The sequence below is a fragment of the Coregonus lavaretus genome (assembly GCF_964263955.1).
Source record: "Coregonus lavaretus genome assembly, contig: HAP1_SCAFFOLD_5331, whole genome shotgun sequence".
NCBI classification, from domain to species: domain Eukaryota; kingdom Metazoa; phylum Chordata; class Actinopteri; order Salmoniformes; family Salmonidae; genus Coregonus; species Coregonus lavaretus.
Window position 1 is genome coordinate 12,984 of NW_028158785.1, and position 22,236 is coordinate 35,219.

Sequence of the window (22,236 nt, forward strand, 5' to 3'; positions counted from 1 at the left end):
TGCATTGTTCTTTTTCAAAGGCCCACCCACCACTGGTGTGCGTTGCCAAATACCTCTATTTTCATGTCATCTGACCATAGCCCCGCCTGGAGTTTGCTAAGTTATGGCATTGGCACTTACATTTTACATTTTAGTCATTTAGCAGATGCTCTTATCCAGAGCGACTTACGGTTAGTAAGTGCATACATGTTTTTTTTCTCATACTGATCCCCTGTGCGAATCAAACCCACAACCCTGGCATTGCAAGCGCCATGCTCTACCAACTGAGCTACACGGGACTACACTTGGATTGGAACCGGTGCTATCATCATATGACATGAAAATAGAGGGGTTTGGCCTTCGAAATAATAATTTATATTAAAGGCTGTGTAGTACCCCATGTAGCCATGGATCATGACGAATGATAGCTTAGCTGGCCAGCTGACTTGGGAAGCTAGCATAATAATCATGGATCATGACGAATGATAGCTTAGCTAGCCAGCTGACTTGGGTAGCTAGCATAATAATCATGGATCATGACGAATGATAGCTTAGCTGGCCAGCTGACTTGGGAAGCTAGCATAATAATCATGGATCATGACGAATGATAGCTTAGCTGGCCAGCTGACTCGGGTATCTAGGTAAATAATCATGGATCATGACGAGGGATAGCTACATCACTAGCTAGTTATATTTTGCTAGTAGACAAGTAGGGTATTTAGCTATGCCAATGTTAACGTTATGTTAAAGTATGTTGCAAGTTAAAGTTAGCTAGCTACTTTCGTTAACCAGATGTATGTCGCTAAATAATACAAAACAGAAACGGATTAACAGTCTCAATTGCTTTACTGACAATACGAAACTTAAATCAGATGTTCAGATCTACAAATGTTTGACACATAACATTAGTTACAGAGGGTGGTCGAGGTCCAGGAAAGTCCAGCACAGATGAGCAACCAACATGTTGATGATGCAATTTACTCTAAAAGGTCAAAGGTAGTGTAAGTAGCACAGGAGCGTGCAGTGCTTCTCAAATGTAAAAATGTTATGCGTTCTCCCAACTCTCGTCCTCTGGGAACACACTCTGAGCATTAGAGTGGAGCACGGTAGTATGCATATGAGAAACACCCATGGTCCTTGCAGCAGGAGGAGAATACAGGAGGAACATACAGGAGAAGAATAAAGGAGGAAAATACAGGAGGAGAAATACAGGAAGAGAATACAGGAGGAAAATACAGGAACAGAATACAGGAGATAATACAGGAGGGTTTACAGGAGGAAAATACAGGAGGAAAATACAGGAAGAGAATACAGGAGGAGAATACAGGAAGAGAATGCAGGAAGAGAATACAGGAGGAGTTTACAGGAAGAGAATACAGGAGGATAATACAGGAAGAGAATACAGGAGGAAAATACAGGAAAGAATACAGGAACAGAATACAGGAAAATAATACAGGAACAGAATACAGGAGTAGAATACAGGAAGAGAATACAGGAGGAATGTACAGGAAGAGAATACAGGAGGAAAATACAGGAAGAGAATACAGGAGGAAAATACAGGAAGAGAGTACAGGAGGAAAATACAAGAAGAGAATACAGGAGGACGCCGAAAGATTCTGAAATGATAATGTGGACAGGGATGACACGCTTCACAGGGCAGTTATTAATGTACACATCACCTTCACTGGGCAGTTATTAATGTACACAGCACCTTCACTGGGCAGTTATTCATGTACACAGCACCTTCACTGGGCAGTTATTAATGTACACAGCATTTTCACTGGGCAGTTATTAATGTACACATCACCTTCACTGGGCAGTTATTCATGTACACAGCACCTTCACTGGGCAGTTATTAATGTACACAGCAACTTCACAGGGCAGTTATTAATGTACACAGCAACTTCACTGGGCAGTTATTAATGTACACAGCACCTTCACTGGGCAGTTATTAATGTACACAGCACCTTCACTGGGCAGTTATTAATGTACACAGCACCTTCACTGGGCAGTTATTCATGTACACAGCACCTTCACTGGGCAGTTATTAATGTACACAGCACCTTCACTGTGCAGTTATTAATGTACACAGCACCTTCACTGGGCAATTATTCATGTACACAGCACCTTCACTGGGCAGTTATTAATGTACACAGCACCTTCACTGGGCAGTTATTAATGTACACAGCACCTTCACTGGGCAGTTATTAATGTACACAGCACCTTCACTGGGCAGTTATTAATGTACACAGCACCTTCACTGTGCAGTTATTAATGTACACAGCACCTTCACTGGGCAGTTATTCATGTACACAGCACCTTCACTGGGCAGTTATTAATGTACACAGCACCTTCACTGGGCAGTTATTAATGTACACAGCACCTTCACTGTGCAGTTATTAATGTACACAGCACCTTCACTGGGCAGTTATTCATGTACACAGCACCTTCACTGGGCAGTTATTAATGTACACAGCACCTTCACTGGGCAGTTATTAATGTACACAGCAACTTCACTGGGCAGTTATTAATGTACACAGCATCTTCACAGGGCAGTTATTAATGTACACAGCATTTGAACTGGGCAGTTATTAATGTACACATCACCTTCACTGGGCAGTTATTAATGTACACAGCACCTTCACTGGGCAGTTATTCATGTACACAGCACCTTCACTGGGCAGTTATTAATGTACACAGCACCTTCACTGGGCAGTTATTAATGTACACAGTGTCTTCACAGGGCAGTTATTAATGTACACAGCATTTTCACTGGGCAGTTATTAATGTACACATCACCTTCACTGGGCAGTTATTAATGTACACAGCACCTTCACTGTGCAGTTATTAATGTGCACAGCATCTTCACTGGGCAGTTATTAATGTACACAGCATTTTCACTGGGCAGTTATTAATGTACACATCACCTTCACTGGGCAGTTATTCATGTACACAGCACCTTCACTGGGCAGTTATTAATGTACACAGCAACTTCACAGGGCAGTTATTAATGTACACAGCAACTTCACTGGGCAGTTATTAATGTACACAGCACCTTCACTGGGCAGTTATTCATGTACACAGCACCTTCACTGGGCAGTTATTCATGTACACAGCACCTTCACTGGGCAGTTATTAATGTACACAGCACCTTCACTGGGCAGTTATTAATGTACACAGCACCTTCACAGGACAGTTATTAATGTACACAGCACCTTCACAGGACAGTTATTAATGTACACAGCACCTTCACAGGACAGTTATTAATGTACACAGCACTTATACCTGTTTAGCAGAACATTCGTTTTGTGGGTGAAGGGTGATGCAGCATGATGGAGATCCAATGTCTTTTGATAGTGACCATTAGCTACTTACCAACGGAGGTCACACAAACTGCAACCCACGGGAGCAAACTGAGGGATTACACAACATAAAATAATGTTTTACCTGTCCTGTCCTGTGGTTGCAAATTACGATGATAGAGAATGTGTATATTAATAAACCGTACATTTATAAACCTGTGAATGTACGAGTCTTTGTTTTCCTCATCAGCGTGTTCATATCATGACTAATATATTTTTATGAGTTATTATGATGTCATTGCAAGTATCATGTTCCAGGCTGACTACATTGCAGACGTTCCACTGCGTCAACCAATGGTTACGCGCCACGTCATCGACTGCGCAGTAGGGCATCCGATTTTCTGATGCGTTATTAAACACCTGTCCGGGTCTAGGTGTTTTGAGATCTGGCAGGCTTCTGTAATGTAGTCAACCTGGAACGTGGCCAAAGAACAGCACAGGTACACACCTTCGAGACATCTGCCACAATGGTAAGTGGCACCAGATTGGTTGATTGACCTGAATGGCGGAAGAGACAGAGGGTACATCTTAATTGTCTGAAGTGGCTTCCTCTTCCTGTCCATGAGGCAGCCACCATTTTATTTTCTTAATAGTCTGAAGTGGCTTCCTCTTCCTGTCCATGAGGCAACCACCATTTTGTTTTCTCCTGTCTAGTATTTTGAGATCAGATTGGATGAAGGAACTGAGACAAGATGAGGAAGTCAAATTAATTTGTTGGTTTTACAAAACGATTGACTGGATGGTTTTGAAACCTTATGGATTTAGATGACTCCAAAACAATGTTTCAGTCAAATGCACTTTGGTTTGAAGTTATAGTACTGTAGTCGTCGTGTGTACCCCTCTGAAGTTCGCCATTGTCATATCCTCGCACCCGCTCAAGACAGTTTCCAGGGCCCCCCACAATCTCACTTCCCCTTACGAGCTAAACAGAGCTATTGTTGCACACAATTCTACAGTTGAACCACAATTACTTCACTGTTCACTGCTGGTTTTCATATAGATCAGAGGTATCCTCTGTGTCAGTACTTCCCAACCCTCTCCCCGGGGACCACCAGAAGTTTCACCTCTTTTGTTTTAGCCCTAAATTGGCACACCCGATTCAATAAGTCAAGTGGTTGATGATTAGTAGACTAATTAAAATCAGGTGTGCCTGTTTAAGGCTATAACAATGTGAAACATCTGATGGTCCCCAATGAGGGTGTTGGACATTAACGCCTTTCCTACGCACTTCTCAGTAGCTGGTATTCAGACTTACCTTACGCAGGGGGGGCTTTTGTAGGCGTGGTTCCCTTGCGACGGCTGAATACATTTAATTCAACCGCCGAAAACCCTCCCACTTGCTGGCCAACAGATTTTCTCGTGGAGTTTTCATTCAATAGGGTTTTCAGTACATTTATCTTCAGCCATCCGCTTTAAATACGGTGTACCTTTTTTAGTTCCAATTTTGTCGACAGATTCGTAATACATTGAGAGAACGGGTTCAGAATATTAGGGATCAATGAAAGAAAGCCATGTAAATACAGTTGAAGTCGGAAGTTTACATACACCTTAGCTAAATACATTTAAACTCAGTTTTTCACAATTCCTGACATTTAATCCTAGTAAAAATTCCCTGTCTTAGGTCAGTTAGGATCACCACTTTATTTTAAGAATGTGAAATGTCAGAATAATAGTAGAGAGAATGATTTATTTCAGCTTTTATTTATTTCATCACATTCCCAGTGCGTCAGAACTTTACATACACTCAATTAGTATTTGGTAGCATTGCCTTTAAATTGTTTAACTTGGGTCAAACGTTTTGGGTATCCTTCCACAAGCTTCCCACAATAAGTTGGGTGAATTTTAGCCCATTCCTCCTGACAGAACTGGTGTAACTGAGTCAGGTTTGTAGGCCTCCTTGCTCGCACACGCTTTTTTAGTTCTGCCCACAAATGTTCTATAGGATTGCGGTCAGGGCTTTGTGATGGCCACTCCAATACCTTGACTTTGTTGTCCTTAAGCCATTTTGCCACAACTTTGGAAGTATGCTTGGGGTCATTGTCCATTTGGAAGACCCATTTGCGACCAAGCTTTAACTTTCTGACTGATGTCTTGAGATGTTGCTTCAATATATCCACATAATTGTCCTTCCTCATGATGCCATCTATTTTGTGAAGTGCACCAGTCCCTCCTGCAGCAAAGCACCCCCACAGCATGATACTGCCACCCCCATGCTTCACGGTTGAGATGGTATTCTTCGGCTTGCAAGCCTGCCCCTTTTTCCTCCAAACATAACAATGGTCATTATGGCCAAACAGTTCTATTTTTGTTTCATCAGACCAGAGGACATTTCTCCAAAAAGTACAATCTTTGTCCCCATTTGCAGTTGCAAACCGTAGTCTGGCTTTTTTATGGCGGTTTTGGGGCAGTGGCTTCTTCCTTGCTGAGTGGCCTTTCAGGTTATGTCGATATAGGACTCGTTTTACTGTGGATATAGGTACTTTTGTACCGGTTTCCTCCAGCATCTTCACAAAGTCCTTTGCTGTTGTTCTGGGATTGTTTTGCACTTTTTCGCACCAAAGTACGTTCATCTCTAGGAGACAGAACGTGTCTCCTTCCTGAGCGGTATGACGGCTGCGTGGTTCCATGGTGTTTATACTTGCGTACTATTGTTTGTACAGATGAACATGGTACCTTCAGGCGTTTGGAAATTGCTCCCAAGGATGAACCAGACTTGTGGAGGTCTACAATTTTTTTTCTGAGGTCTTGGCTGATTTCTTTTGATTTCCCCTGATGTCAAGCATAGAGGCACTGAGTTTGAAGGAAGGCCTTGAAATACATCCACAGGTACACCTCCAATTGACTCAAATGATGTCAATTAGCCTATCAGAAGCTTCTAAAGCCATGACATCATTTTCTGGAATTTTCCAAACTGTTTAAAGGCACAGTCAACTTAGTGTATGTAAACTTCTGACCCACTGGAATTGTGATACAGTGAATTTTAAGTGAATAATCTGTCTGTAAACAATTGTTGGAAAAATTACTTGTGTCAATCACAAAGTAGATGTCCTAACCGACTTGCCAAAACTATATTTTGTTAACAAGAAATTTGTGGAGTGGTTGAAAAATGAGTTTATGTAAACTAACGACTTCAACTGTATACGCATATTTATCTCAGTTTCAACACCAATTGATAGATTTAAAAAAAATACTCTGATCATGTAGATTATTTAGGTTTAGGAAAGTATTTATGAATCAATAAAAAACCGCTTTGGACACAGAAGAAAGAAAACGGTGGTTTGATTCATTCAAAAAAACATCCAACTGAAGGGAACTATCAGTAAATTGGCAGTTGAATATGTGTCGTTATTAGGCCTACTACCTGACAGAAAGAGGAAACGGAGGAAGTCGGGGTAGCCTATAATTAAGCCATTCGAGAGTACCCATCCCTGCAAGTTTAAAAGTCTGTACAATTTTAAATTCTGCACAATGGCACAGCATGTCATAAACTCTACTGTGGGGAAAAAAGTGATATGTTGATATGTTTCAGTTTGCTGCCACATGACTGGTTTCACATTTGTGTCCAGTGATAATAAGGTCAAATAGATCTAAAACTATTGTCATTTACATTTACAATTCCCTTATCCAAACGGATTACCCATTTTTACCTAGCTCATATCAATTTGTAAATGACAGTGTTTGGAGAATGGTGTTATTTCTTCCCAAAGTCTCGTCCAGATCATCATGGTATTTGTAGTTCTTTATGATAGTCATATTAGCAGATAATTAGCGGGGGGGTAAATACAGGCGATATGGTTATTATTACTGTGGTACTGTGGCATGGGTAAGGGTTAGGCCGAGACATGCCATATCTCTGCTGCCTGCAGTTATGGCAAATGTCTCTGTTGACAACAGTCGGAGGTACCCATATTTGAACCCCCCAACAGGTCAGATGATTCAAAAGAAAAACCATCAATTGCCCAATCAATCAATTTCAATCAATTTCAATCAATCAATCTCATTAAATGGTTATAAAACAACAGAAAGATGTCATCCATTTTACATATTTACATTTTAGTCATTTAGCAGACGCTCTTATCCAGAACGACTTACAGTTAGTGAGTGCTTACATTTTTCTTTTTTTCTTCTTCTTTGAAATCAGCTGACGGGAGATAAACTCACAGCTCAAAGACAGGATTTCAACAGCAGTGATTTTATTGACCCACCTTGTTGTTTCTGGGGATTCACCCACAGCCAGCATCTTTCCCTCCAGTCAACAATCCTGGTAACATTTGCACACAAGGTCTTAAAAACATACACATACAGACGCTCTCTCTCGCACACCTCAATTTAACTAACACCTACTGTAAGCAGTATATATACTGAACAAAACTATAAAGGCAACACGTAAGGTGTTGGTCCCATGTTTCATGAGCTGAAATAAAAGATCCCAGAAATTGTCCAAATGCACAAAAAGCTTATATCTATCAAATTTTGTGCAAAAATTTGTTTACATCCCTGTTAGTGAGCATTTCTCCTTTGCCAAGACAATCATTTACATTTACATTTTAGTCATTTAGCAGACGCTCTTATCCAGAGCGACTTACAGTTCCATCCACCTGGCCAGGTGTGGCATATCAAGAAGCTGATTAAACAGCATGATCATTACACAGGTGCACCTTGTGCTGGAGACTATAAAAGGCCTCTCTAAAATGTGCAGTTTTGTCACAAAACAGAATGGCCACAGATGTCTCAAGTGTTGAGGGAGTGTGCAATTGCCATGCTGACTGCAGGAATGTCCACCAGAGCTGTTGCCAGAGAATTGAATGTTCATTTCTCTACCATAAGCCGCCTCCAACGTCGTTTTAGAGAATTTGGCAGTATGTACAACCGCAGACCACGTGTAACCACGCCGGCCCAGGACCTCCACGTCCAGCTTCTTCACCTGCGGGATCGTCGGAGACCAGCCACCCGGACAGCTGATGAAACTGAGGAGTGTTTCTGTCCGTAATAAAGCCCCTTTTGTGGGGAAAAATTCATTCTGATTGGCTGGGCCTGGCTCCCCGGTGGGTGGGTCTATGCCCTCCCAGGCCCACCCATTGGCCCCGCCCCTTCCCAGTCATGTGAAATCCATAGATTAATAAGGCCTAATGACTTTATTTCAATTGACTGATTTCCTCATATGAACTGTAACTCAGTAAAAATCATTTAAATTGTTGTATGTTGCATTTATATTTTTGTTCAGTATATATACTCTCAGCTGAGTCACTGACCGAGAACAACAATCTTAAACAAAACAAAAGTACAGAAACAGAAATCCAGCAGTCTACAACAAGAAAAAAAAAGACAATGAGGCTCAAATAAATGATAAGATTTACTCTATAAATGATAAGGTTTACTCTATAAATGATAAGGGTTATTCTATAAATGATAAGGGTTATTCTATAAATGATAAGGATAATTCTATATTGAAAATAGAAAATAATTCCACAGTCTCACTGAACAATACATTCTGTTTGATATACAGTATATTTATATTGAAAATTAAAAAGCAAAACGATACCAATATGTTGCTTCACTTTATGACCGGTTGTCTGTAAAAATTCAAATAAAACTCCTTATTTCAGTCGAGAGCTTGTCGATAGAGGCCATGGTCCGCCCCGTTAAAATAACTTTTCTATTTAAATATTATTATTATTATTCCTACCCAAAAAATCAGTTGAACACATGTAACCAAAGTACGTAGCAAAAATACATTTAAAAGCAACAAGAATGTGTCAGAACAGCACACACACACACACACACACACACACACACACACACACACACACACACACACACACACACACACACACACACACACACACACACACACACACACACACACACCCTGCACGCACACACACAAACACTTCACATATGAGACCATAGATTCAGTAGTATTGTCAATACAACCATCCAGATCTGACTACCAAGAGCAAGGGGTTCTGGGGGATCAAATCACATAATCAATGGAAAAAATGAGAGGAGAAGAGAGAAAGATACCTCCCGATCAGTCCCCTGGTTCTAGGAATGCATCCAAAATGGCACCCTATTCCCTATGTAGTGCACTACTTTTGACCAGGACTAATAGGGCTCTGGTCAAAAGTAGTGCACTATGTAGGGAATAGGGTGCCATTTGGGACTCACCCCAGGGCTCCATTCCTCCAGGGTCTCACAGCTCTGTGTTCTTCCCAGGCAGAGCCACCCTTTTCTGGATGTCTTCGTCTGATGAGACCCCCTCCCTCTCCTCCCTCTCCACTCTCTCCTTCTCAGCCTTCACCTTCCTCTTCTTCTTCTTCTTCACCTTCTCTTTCTTCTTCTTCTTCATCGTCTTCTCTCCTTCCTGCCTGCCACCCTCACTCCCTCCTCCTCCTCCTCCTCCTCCCAGGTCTTTGCTCTTCGTCTTTCCTCCTCCCTTCTTATTTTTCTTCTTCCTGTCCTCAGCGATGGCTGCCGCGTCTCCCTTCTTCTTGGAGTACTCCTCTTTCAGACAGGCTGGAGGAGGAGGAGGAGGAGGAGGAGGAGGAGGACGAGGAAGAGGAGAAAGGAGGAAGATGAGGAGGAAGAGGAGGAGGAGAGAGAAGGAAAGAGAGGAGGATACAGGAGAGAGGAGGAAAGGAGGAGAGGAGAGAGGAGGAGGAAGAGGAGGAAAGAGAGGAGGAGGGAGAGGAGGAGGAAGAGGAGGAGAGAGGAGGAAGAGGAGGAGAGAGGAGAGAGAAGGAAGAGATGAGGAGAGAGGAGGAAGAGGAGGAGAGAGGAGGAGAGGAGGAAGGTGATGGGAGAGGAGGAGAGAGGAGGAGAGAGGAAGAGGGTGGGAGGGAGAGAACAAGAGTAATTAAACCAGCATTCTAATAACTAAGACATTCAAAACCATCAAATAAGTTAGTGTGTGTGTGTCTATGTAAGTGTGCTTAATGTGTCTCTGTATTACCGGTGTCCTGTCCCTTCAGAACGTGTTTCTCACAGAGGTACGTGGTGAGGTCTTCCTCCTGGCTGCCTTTGTACCAGTCCTCAATAACCTCCTCATACTTCTCTACCATCACATCACACTGAGACAGAGAGACACACACACACACAGGGTGAGACACACACACACACACACACCAACATTTGAAAAGTAAACAGAAGACAGTTGATATGTTTGGGAATACCATTTTTAATAAATTGATTAATTAAAATTGGTCAATTAATCCTCACCTGTTTCTTGAGGTCAGCGACCTCTGCGGAGGTTTCGTTCCAAAGTTCATAGGGGATATCCATGACGACCTTTACCCCCTTATGGACCAGACCATGGAGGGTAGAGAAGGTCTCTGACATACCCTGGGGAGAGAGATGAGAGGGAGGAGAGGGGTGGAGAGAGAGGGGGGAGGGGGAGATAGAGAGGGTAGATAGAGAGGGGGTGGAGAGAAGGAGAGGAGGGAGAGAGGAGGGAGGCAGAAAGAGAGGGAAAGATGATCTGTGTCTAGTTACACAACTATTGATGTGTGTTATTACATGTGTGTGTCCTTGTCTTTACTCAGAGAGCCTCTGACACACACACACACACACACACACACACACACACACACACACACACACACACACGTACTGACCTTGGCAAAGCGGTTGCTGCCCTCCCTCTCCTTGTGTAGGTTGTAGCCAGAGAGCCTCTGACACACATTCTCCACAACCTCAATGAAACGGATATCTCTATAGAGAGAGACAAAGAGAGACAGAGACAGAGACAGAGAGGGAGGGAGGGGGGAGAGAGAGGAGGGAGAGAGGGAGGGGGGAGAGAAGGAGGCGGGGCAGAGAAGGAGGCGGGGGAGAGAGGGAGGGGGGGGAGAGAAGGAGGGGGGGGGATAGGGAGGGGGGAGAGAGATAAAATGAGAGAAAGGAGGAGGCCAAGAAAAAGAGTGAGGGAGAAAGAGAGGGGGGAGGGAGAGGAGGGGGAGGGAGAGGAGGGAGGGAGGAGGGGGAGGGAGGGGGAGGGAGAGGAGGGAGGAGGGGGAGGGAGGAGGGGGAGGGAGGGGAGGGAGAAGAGAGGAGAGAGGAGGGGGTACAGAGAATGATTGACAGATGGAGGACGGGAGAGAGATCGAAGCAGGCTTGTTTGAAAAAAATGATCCTCTGTTTAATTTAGTAATTTAGCCTTTCTTCTAGTGTTCACAAGTCATGACTCAACCTCCCGTCACATAATGACAGACCTTCCTATTTATAAAGCCTAGGCCGCCTCCCACAGGAAGGGACCCAGACCAAGTTCCTGTCCCCTGCTACCATAGCAGCCCTGTTATCTCCACAGAAACGGCACAGAGAGGAAATAGATACCGCTCGCTCAAGTCAAGTACTTCTACAGTGAAAGGCTCAAAAGCTAGTGAACATAGGATGTAGGCAGAAGTGAGGCCCAGATCTAGGATCAGTTTAACCTCACCAGTCCCTGACCTTTATCATTAAGTGGGGAAGACATCAAACTGAACTTGGATCAGTCTAGGGGCAACTCCATTCTATATAAGATGAATTTGCATCCTATTTCCAAATACAGTGCACTGCTTTTGACAGGAGCCCTATGGGAAAACACTACTGCATTCAGCAAGAGAAGATCTATTCAGAGTCATTTCACATTCTATGACATCAAGCTGTAAATGTGTGATAAACGTCACTTACGACTTGACATATTTGATTGGCGGAGCTCCCTTGTTGTCGTCAAGGAAACGGTAGTTCCTCTTGATCAATTCCTTGGTGTTGCCCGTCTCCTCGAAGGCAGACTTCATCTCAATACTGACGAACTTACACACTGAGAGGAGAGAGAGAGAGACAGAGAGATGGACAGAGAGACAGTATATACAGTGAGGGAAAAAAGTATTTGATCCCCTGCTGATTTTGTACGTTTGCCCACTGACAAAGAAATGATCAGTCTATCATTTTAATGGTAGGTTTATTTGAACAGTGAGAGACAGAATAACAACAAAAAAATCCAGAAAAACGCATGTAAAAAATGTTATAAATTGATTTGCATTTTAATGAGGGAAATAAGTATTTGACCCCCTCTCAATCAGAAAGATTTCTGGCTCCCAGGTGTCTTTTATACAGGTAACAAGCTGAGATTAGGAGCACACTCTTAAAGGGAGTGCTCCTAATCTCAGCTTGTTACCTGTATAAAAGACACCTGTCCACAGAAGCAATCAATCAATCAGATTCCAAACTCTCCACCATGGCCAAGACCAAAGACCTCTCCAAGGATGTCAGGGACAAGATTGTAGACCTACACAAGGCTGGAATGGGCTACAAGACCATCGCCAAGGAGCTTGGTGAGAAGGTGACAACAGTTTGTGCGATTATTTGCAAATGGAAAAACACAAAAGAACTGTCAATCTCCCTCGGCCTGGGGCTCCATGCAAGATCTCACCTCGTGGAGTTGCAATGATCATGAGAATGGTGAGGAATCAGCCCAGAACTACACAGGAGGATCTTGTCAATGATCTCAAGCCAGCTGGGACCATAGTCACCAAGAAAACAATTGGTAACACACTACGCCGTGAAGGACTGAAATCCTGCAGCGCCCGCAAGGTCCCCCTGCTCAAGAAAGCACATATACAGGGCCGTCTGAAGTTTGCCAATGAACATCTGAATGATTCAGAGGAGAACTGGGTGAAAGTGTTGTGGTTAGATGAGACCAAAATGGAGCTATTTGGCATCAACTCAACTCGCCGTGTTTGGAGGAGGAGGAATGCTGCCTATGACCCCAAGAATACCATCCCCACCGTCAAACATGGAGGTGGAAACATTATGCTTTGGGGGTGTTTTTCTGCTAAGGGGACAGGACAACTTCACCGCATCAAAGGGACGATGGACGGGGCCATGTACCGTCAAATCTTGGGTGAGAACCTTCTTCCCTCAGCCAGGGCATTGAAAATGGGTCGTGGATGGGTATTCCAGCATGACAATGACCCAAAACACACGGCCAAGGCAACAAAGGAGTGGCTCAAGAAGAAGCACATTAAGGTCCTGGAGTGGCCTAGCCAGTTTCCAGACCTTAATCCCATAGAAAATCTGTGGAGGGAGCTGAAGGTTTGAGTTGCCAAACGTCAGCCTCGAAACCTTAATGACTTGGAGAAGATCTGCAAAGAGGAGTGGGACAAAATCCCTCCTGAGATGTGTGCAAACCTGGTGGCCAACTACAAGAAATGTCTGTGATTGCCAACAAGGGTTTTGCCACCAAGTACTAAGTCATGTTTTGCAGAGGGGTCAAATACTTATTTCCCTCATTAAAATGCAAATCAATTTATAACATTTTTGACATGCGTTTTTTTGTTGTTATTCTGTCTCTCACTGTTCAAATAAACCTACCATTAAAATTATAGACTGATCATTTCTTTGTCAGTGGGCAAACGTACAAAATCAGCAGGGGATCAAATACTTTTTTCCCTCACTGTAGACATAATATGATATTTGAAATGTCTCTATTCCTTCGGAACTTTTGTGAGTGTAATGATTACTGTACATTTTCTATTGTTTATTTCACTTTTGTTTGATCTATTTCACTTGCGTTGGCAATGTTAACATATGTTTCCCATGCCAATAAAGCCCTTTGAGTTGAATTGAGAGAGAGAGAGGAAGTATAAATCGTTATATTTCCTGTAGTATCAGGTGTCTAAAAGGAGGAAGTAGTCAACTGTATGGTTTCACTTCTGCATCACGCACGCACACTGCTACGCTACAACGGGCAAAGACTACTACTATCCGTTTATCAGGGGTAACAAATGACATAATGCAACTCGTTCTGGCTAATAGAATGAATGAAAATGAATTAAATAAGCTTAGGTTTTTTTTAAAAATAGTTTTAAAAAATGTAACGAATGAATAGTATTGTGTCTGTTCTTCTCGGGAAAAGACTGAAAGGTTATAAGGGTATTTGTATGCCTACATTTCAGACATAATACAACTCGTTTTAGACAATAAAATACCAGCTCTCTCTATTTTGGGTTTCCAAATGGGGGGTGAATGAATAGCATCGGTCCTGTTCTTCCTACCTTCACATTTATTAGGCAGGTGAACCCACTCGTCATCTCCCTCTTTCTTCTCTGCTCCCTCGACCAACGCGCTCAGCAAAAACACCGTCAGACAAGTAAACAAAACCATTCTGACTAAATGTTGTTGTTGTCTAGTAAATAAAGAGGTCTGCGGTTATCTAGACCGTTAGATCCGCTTATTTACATCTCGTTCTCAACCTACGATTTACCGCTGTGAAGTAGGCAAGAATAACTAAGTACTTCCGGGTCACGGATTTTTGGAATCCTTCAGAATAAGAGTTCCGTCCTATATACTTTGTAAATGAACGATTAAGCTGAAAATGATGGAAAATGTGCACAATTATCGATATATATTATACTAGTTATCATACAAAGAATAATTAAAAGTATTTATATGAGATATTATGTGATTGCAAAAAAAATAAAAGTCTACAATGTGTTTTGTGTGTGTAGACCTATCATTTAGTTAGTTAGCCACTGATTCCTTCCAAACAACTCATTGTTGAATTTGCGATTTCCAACTTCTTGTGTAAAGTTCATGTCCAATGGCCGACGAGCACCGATGCATTTTATCTATAATTTCTCTTCATTATTTATCTTCATATGACAAGGATTGAAAAGGATTTGCCAGTAGATTGTCGACTTGATTCATGATCATGACTGCTAGATTTTGAAAGTATGATGTTGACATGATCAGTCCAATCAAAGCTACTGTAGATATAGCATGATTTGACGTCATTTTATCTGTGACCAATGACCTTGAGCCTTCTTGGATGGGCACTTCTAATGTAACTCTATGGCAGCAGCCAAGGGGCTTGAATTTTCAAGCTCTACCCTTAGATTTTGCGGTGACAGAACACTGAGCCAATCACGGCGCAACTAAAGAACATTACCAACCCCTACGGTCCGTATTTTCCACTGGCTGCCCCACCGCCACAGAAAGCACTGAGCTGGCTGAAACACCTGCATTTCGGAGCTGCCTTACTCAAGAAAGCAAAAAAGAGACCATGTTTGTACGGCGGCTTTATTAACTCAATGATTGTTAGATTATTTTTTACATTGTTTGCAAACTGATATGTGACACGTATTAATGGCAAAATAACATGCAAAACAGGCACAAAAAACAGATTTGAATGACGGGTCGCCACTGATTGTTTCCATGTCATTTTAAGAAAAAAAATATCTGTAAAAGGGGTGATACTAACCTGTAGCAACATCATCTTACTAGGATACTGCCTCAAAAATATATATTTTATTTGTCTAGCCAAAACACTTGGCCTGATGCACGTTTTAGCACGTAAGGCTGACTGATTTAAATGTGTAAAGTCTGCTGCCTGCTCATCATCATTAGGATAACGTGGGTATTTTACAGGAATGCCAGTCAGTTAACACTTCATCTACTGATCACACTGTTTTCATTGTTTCTCTTAAGCAGTTAGCTTCTCACCTAATCATATGCTAATAGTTGGATTATCTGTCACTGCCATTATTGGGCAAGCCAAGAGTCACTGCCATCATTGGCCAAGCCAAGAGTCACTGCCATCATTGGCCAAGCCAAGAGTCACTGCCATCATTGGCCAAGCCAAGAGTCACTGCCATCATTGGACAAGCCAAGAGTCACTGCCATCATTGGACAAGCCAAGAGTCACTGCCATCATTGGACAAGCCAAGAGTCACTGCCATCATTGGCCAAGCCAAGAGTCACTGCCATCATTGGCCAAGCCAAGAGTCACTGCCATCATTGGCCAAGCCAAGAGTCACTGCCATCATTGGACAAGCCAAGAGTCACTGCCATCATTGGACAAGCCAAGAGTCACTGCCATCATTGGACAAGCCAAGAATCACTGCCATCATTGGACAAGCCAAGAGTCACTGCCATCATTGGCCAAGCCAAGAGTCACTGCCATCATTGGCCAAGCCAAGAGTCACTGCCATCATTGGCCAAGCCAAGAGTCACTGCCATCATTGGCCAAGTCAAGAGTCCCTGCCATCATTGGCCAAGCCAAGAATCCCTGCCATCATTGGCCAAGCCAAGAGTCACTGCCATCATTGGCCAAGCCAAGAGTCACTGCCATCATTGGCCAAGCCAAGAGTCACTGCCATCATTGGCCAAGAGTGCCAGTCTTGTATGAAGCAAACAAAGAGAGAGGTCAAATCGTTAATTTTTTGTAATTTTTGTTTTTCCTGTACAGTGCTATATTTGTACCATATAGTGTCCAGGTAAGTAAGTCCAAATAAGTAAGACCACAGTAAGTCAAAATCTATTTGACCACAGTAAAAGTCTAAATCTATTTGACCACAGTAAAAGTTCAAATCTATTTGACCACAGTAAAAGTCCAAATCTATTTGACCACAGTAAAAGTCCAAATCTATTTGACCACAGTAAAAGTCCAAATCTATTTGACCACAGTAAGTCCAATCTATTTGACCACAGTTAAAGTCCAAATCTATTTGACCACAGTAAGTCCAAATCTATTTGACCACAGTAAGTCCAAATCTATTTGACCACAGTAAGTCCAAATCTATTTGACCACAGTAAGTCCAAATCTATTTGACCACAGTAAGTCCAAATCTATTTGACCACAGTAAGTCCAAATCTATTTGACCACAGTAAGTCCAAATCTATTTGAACACAGTAAAATCCAAATCTATTTGACCACAGTAAAAGTCCAAATCTAGTTGACCACAGTATGTCCAAATCTATTTGACCACAGTTAAAGTTCAAATCTATTTCACCACAGTAAAAGTCCAAATCTATTTGACCACAGTAAAAGTTCAAATCTATTTCATCACAGTAAAAGTCCAAATCTATTTGACCACAATAAAAGTTCAAATCTATTTGACCACAGTAAGTCCAAATCTATTTGACCACAGTAAGTCCAAATCTATTTGACCACAGTAAGTCCAAATCTATTTGAACACAGTAAAATCCAAATCTATTTGACCACAGTAAAAGTCCAAATCTAGTTGACCACAGTATGTCCAAATCTATTTGACCACAGTTAAAGTTCAAATCTATTTCACCACAGTAAAAGTCCAAATCTATTTGACCACAGTAAGTCCAAATCTATTTCACCACAGTAAAAGTCCAAATATATTTGACCACAGTAAAAGTCCAAATCTATTTCATCACAGTAAAAGTCCAAATCTATTTGACCACAGTAAAAGTTCAAATCTATTTGACCACAGTAAGTCCAAATCTATCTGACCACAGTAAGTCCAAATCTATTTGACCACAGTAAAAGTCCAAATCTATTTGACCACAGTAAAAGTCCAAATCTATTTGACCACAGTTAAAGTCCAAATCTATTTGACCACAGTAAACGTCCAAACCTATTTGACCACAGTAAAAGTCCAAATCTATTTGACCACAGTTAAAGTCCAAACCTATTTGACCACAGTAAAAGTCCAAATCTATTTCACCACAGTACGTCCAAATCTATCTGACCACATTAAAAGTCCAAATCTATTTGACCACAGTTAAAGTCCAAATCTATTTGACCACACTAAATGTCCAAACCTATTTGACCACAGTAAAAGTCAAAATCTATTTGACCACAGTAAACGTCCAAACCTATTTGACCACAGTAAAAGTCCAAATCTATTTGACCACAGTTAAAGTCCAAACCTATTTGACCACAGTATGTCCAAATCTATTTCACCACAGTAAGTCCAAATCTATTTGACCACATTAAAAGTCCAAATCTATTTGACCACAGTTAAAGTCCAAATCTATTTGACCACAGTAAACGTCCAAACCTATTTGACCACAGTAAAAGTCAAAATCTATTTGACCACAGTTAAAGTCCAAACCTATTTGACCACAGTAAAAGTCCAAATCTATTTCACCACAGTATGTCCAAATCTATTTGACCACATTAAAAGTCCAAATCTATTTGACCACAGTAAAAGTCCAAATCTATTTGACCACAGTAAGTCCAAATCTATTTGACCACAGTAAAAGTCAAAATCTATTTGACCACAGTAAGTCCAAATCTATTTTACCACAGTAAAAGTCCAAATCTATTTGACCACAGTTAAAGTCCAAATCTATTTGACCACAGTAAAAGTCCAAACCTATTTGACCACAGTAAAAGTCCAAATCTATTTGACCACAGTAAGTCCAAATTTATTTGACCACAGTTAAAGTCCAAATCTATTTGACCACAGTAAGTCAACATATATTTGACCACAGTAAGTCCAAATTTATTTGACCACAGTTAAAGTCCAAATCTATTTGACCACAGTAAGTCAACATATATTTGACCACAGTAAGTCCAAATTTATTTGACCACAGTTAAAGTCCAAATCTATTTGACCACAGTAAAAGTCCAAACCTATTTAACCACAGTAAAAGTCCAAATCTATTTGACCACAGTTAAAGTCCAAACCTATTTTACCACAGTAAGTCACAATATATTTGACCACAGTAAGTCCAAATCTATTTGACCACAGTAAGTCCAAATCTCTTTGACCACAGTAATAAAAGTCCAAATCTATTTGACCACAGTAAAAGTCCAAATCTATTTGACCACAGAAAATGTCCAAATCTATTTGACCACAGTAAGTCCAAACCTATTTGACCACAGTAAAAGTCAAAATCTTTTTGACCACAGTAAAAGTCCAAATCTATTTGACCACAGTAAAAGTCCAAACCTATTTGACCACAGTAAAAGTCCAAACCTATTTGACCACAGTTAAAGTCCAAACCTATTTCCACAGCAAATGTCCAAACCTATTTGACCACAGTTAAAGTCCAAACCTATTTCCACAGCAAATGTCCAAACCTATTTGACCCCAGTTAAAGTCCAAACCTATTTGCAGGGCCGGATTAAGAAGTCATAGGCCTCTAGGCTTTTTTCTTATTTTTTCTCGGTAAACAAATCGTCTCACAAAGATGAAATTCGTTAACTTCAGTAGCGGGTAAATTACCGGGGAGGAAGGACTTAATACCACCAGACCAGCTGTGATAATTGCATTAACCCTATAACTCCTGAGTGGCGCAGTGGTCTAAGGCTAGCTGTGCCACTAGAGATCCTGGTTCGAGTCCAGGCTCTGTCGCGACCGGGAGACCCATGGGCGGCGCACTATTGGTCCAGCGTCGTCCAAGGTAGGGGAGGGTTTGGCCGGCAGGGATGTGGGTTCGTTTTCCCACGGGGGGCCAGTATGAAAATGTATGCATTCACTAACTGTAAGTCGCTCTGGATAAGAGCGTCTGCTAAATGACTAAAAATGTAAATAACCGGTTAGAAATGCATTCATAAGCTATGTCTCTGTGCTATAAGGTCAAGTAAAGAGAAACCCACGCACTGCTCTTGCTTGTTTTATAAGCCCAGAATATCACTTTGCGCAACCCACAACAGTCAACAAGGTTATTTGGGGAAATTATATGTTATCTTTCATTATATGCCCTGTTCTTACTATAAAATATAAAATACACTGAGTGTACAAAACATTAGGAACACCTGCTCTTTCCATGACATAGACTGACCAGGTGAATCCAGGTGAAAGCTAAGATCCCTTATTGATGTCACTTGTTAAATCCACTTCAATCAGTGTAGATGAAGGGGAGGAGACAGGTTAAATAAGGATTTTTAAGCCTTGAGACAATTGAGACATGGATTGTGTATGTGTGCCATTCAGAGGGTGAATGGGCAAGACAAAAGATTGAAGTGCCTTTGAACAGGGTATGGTAGTAGGTGCCAGGAGCACCGGTTTGAGTGTGTCAAGAACTGCAACACTGCTGGGTTTTTCACACTCAACAGTTTCCCGTGTGTATCAAGAATGCCCCACCACCCAAAGGACATCCAGCCAACTTGACACAACTGTGGGAAGCATTGGAGTCAACATGGGCCAGCATCCCTGTGTAACGTTTTCGACACCTTGTAGAGTCCATGCCCCCGACGAATTGAGGCTATTTGGTAAATTTTCAAAAAAACGTTTTTTGCTTTGTCATTATGGGGTATTGTGTGTAGATTGATAAGGGGGGGGGGGGAACAATTTAATCAATTTTAGAATAAGGCTGTAACGTAAAAAAATGTGGAAAAAGTCAAGAGGTCTGAATACTTTCCGAATGCACTGTATGAATATAAACTCAGCAAAAAAAGAAACGTCCTCTCACTGTCAACTGCGTTTATTTTCAGCAAACTTAACATGTGTAAATATTTGTATGAACATAACAAGATTCAACAACTGAGACATAAACTGAACATGTTCCACAGACATGTGACTAACAGAAATGTAATAATGTATCCCTGAACAAAGGGGGGGTCAAAATCAAAAGTAACAGTCAGTATCTGGTGTGGCCACCAGCTGCATTAAGAACTGCTGTGCATCTCCTCCTCATGGACTGCACCAGATTTGCCAGTTCTTGCTGTGAGATGTTACCACACTCTTCCACCAAGGCACCTGCAAGTTCCCTGACATTTCTGGGGGGGAATGGCCCTAGCCGTCACCCTCCGATCCAACAGGTCCCAGACGTGCTCAATGGGATTGAGATCCGGGCTCTTCGCTGGCCATGGCAGAACACTGACATTCCTGTCTTACAGGAAATCCCGCACAGAACGAGCAGTATGGCTGGTGGCATTGTCATGCTGGAGGGTCATGTTAGGATGAGCCTGCAGGAAGAGTACCACATGAGGGAAGAGGATGTTTTCCCTGTAACACACAGCGTTGAGATTGCCTGCAATGACAACAAGCTCAGTCCGATGATGCTGTGACACACCGCCCCAGACAATGACGGACCCTCCACCTCCAAATCGATCCCGCTCCAGAGTACAGGCCTCGGTGTACCGCTCATTCCTTCAACGATAAACAAGAATCTGACCATCACCCCTGGAGAGACAAAACCGCGACTCGTCAGTGAAGAGCGATGGTGGGTTTGTGCCCATAGGCGACGTTGTTGCTGGTGATGTCTGGTGAGGACCTGCCTTACAACAGGCCTACAAGCCCTCAGTCCAGCCTCTCTCAGCCTATTGTGGACAGTTGGAGGGATTTTGCGTTCCTGGTGTAACTCGGGCAGTTGTTGTTGCCATCCTGTACCTGTCCCGCAGGTGTGATGTTCGGATGTACCGATCCTGTGCAGGTGTTGTTACACGTGGTCTGCCACTGCGAGGACGATCAGCTGTCCGTCCTGTCTCCCTGTAGCGCTGTCTTAGGCGTCTCACAGTACGGACATTGCAATTTATTGCCCTGGCCACATCTGCAGTCCTCATGCCTCCTTGCAGCATGCCTAAGGCACGTTCACGCAGATGAGCAGGGACCCTGTGCATCTATCTTTTGGTGTTTTTCAGAGTCAGTAGAAAGGCCTCTTTAGTGTCCTAAGTTTTCATAACTGTGACCTTTTAATTGCCTACAGTCTGTAAGCTGTTAGTGTCTTAACGACCGTTCCACAGGTGCATGTTCATTAATTGTTTATGGTTCATTGAGCAAGCATGGGAAACAGTGTTTAAACCCTTTACAATGAAGATCTGTGAAGTTATTTGGATTTTTCCTAATTATCTTTGAAAGACAGGGTCCTGAAAAAGGGACGTTTCTTTTTTGGCTGAGTTTATATAACAGTTGCCTTGGCTACACAGCGCGGTCACACTACACAGCACGGTCACACTACACAGCGCGGTCACACTACACAGCACGGTCACACTACACAGCACGGTCACACTACACAGCGCGGTCACATTACACAGCGCGGTCACACTACACAGCACGGTCACACTACACAGCGCGGTCACATTACACAGCGTGGTCACACTACACAGCGCGGTCACACTACACAGCACGGTCACATTACACAGCACGGTCACACTACACAGCGCGGTCACACTACACAGCGCGGTCACACTACACAGCACGGTCACATTACACAG

General features: G+C 42.4%; 1 protein-coding gene across 1 annotated transcript; it reads right to left on the reverse strand.

Moving 5' to 3' along the window:
• Positions 1 to 7,520: 7,520 nt before the first annotated feature.
• On the reverse strand, positions 7,521 to 14,586 carry LOC311123586 (protein canopy homolog 3-like). Its single transcript, XM_084197824.1, has 6 exons — positions 14,372 to 14,586; positions 12,006 to 12,135; positions 10,955 to 11,051; positions 10,560 to 10,682; positions 10,294 to 10,411; positions 7,521 to 9,857 (listed from the first exon to the last, which is right to left on the reverse strand). The coding sequence occupies exons 1-6, from the start codon at positions 14,478 to 14,480 to the stop codon at positions 9,535 to 9,537; spliced, it is 900 nt and encodes a 299-aa protein (XP_084053950.1). The 5' UTR covers positions 14,481 to 14,586; the 3' UTR covers positions 7,521 to 9,534.
• Between the last annotated feature and the right edge of the window lie 7,650 nt (positions 14,587 to 22,236).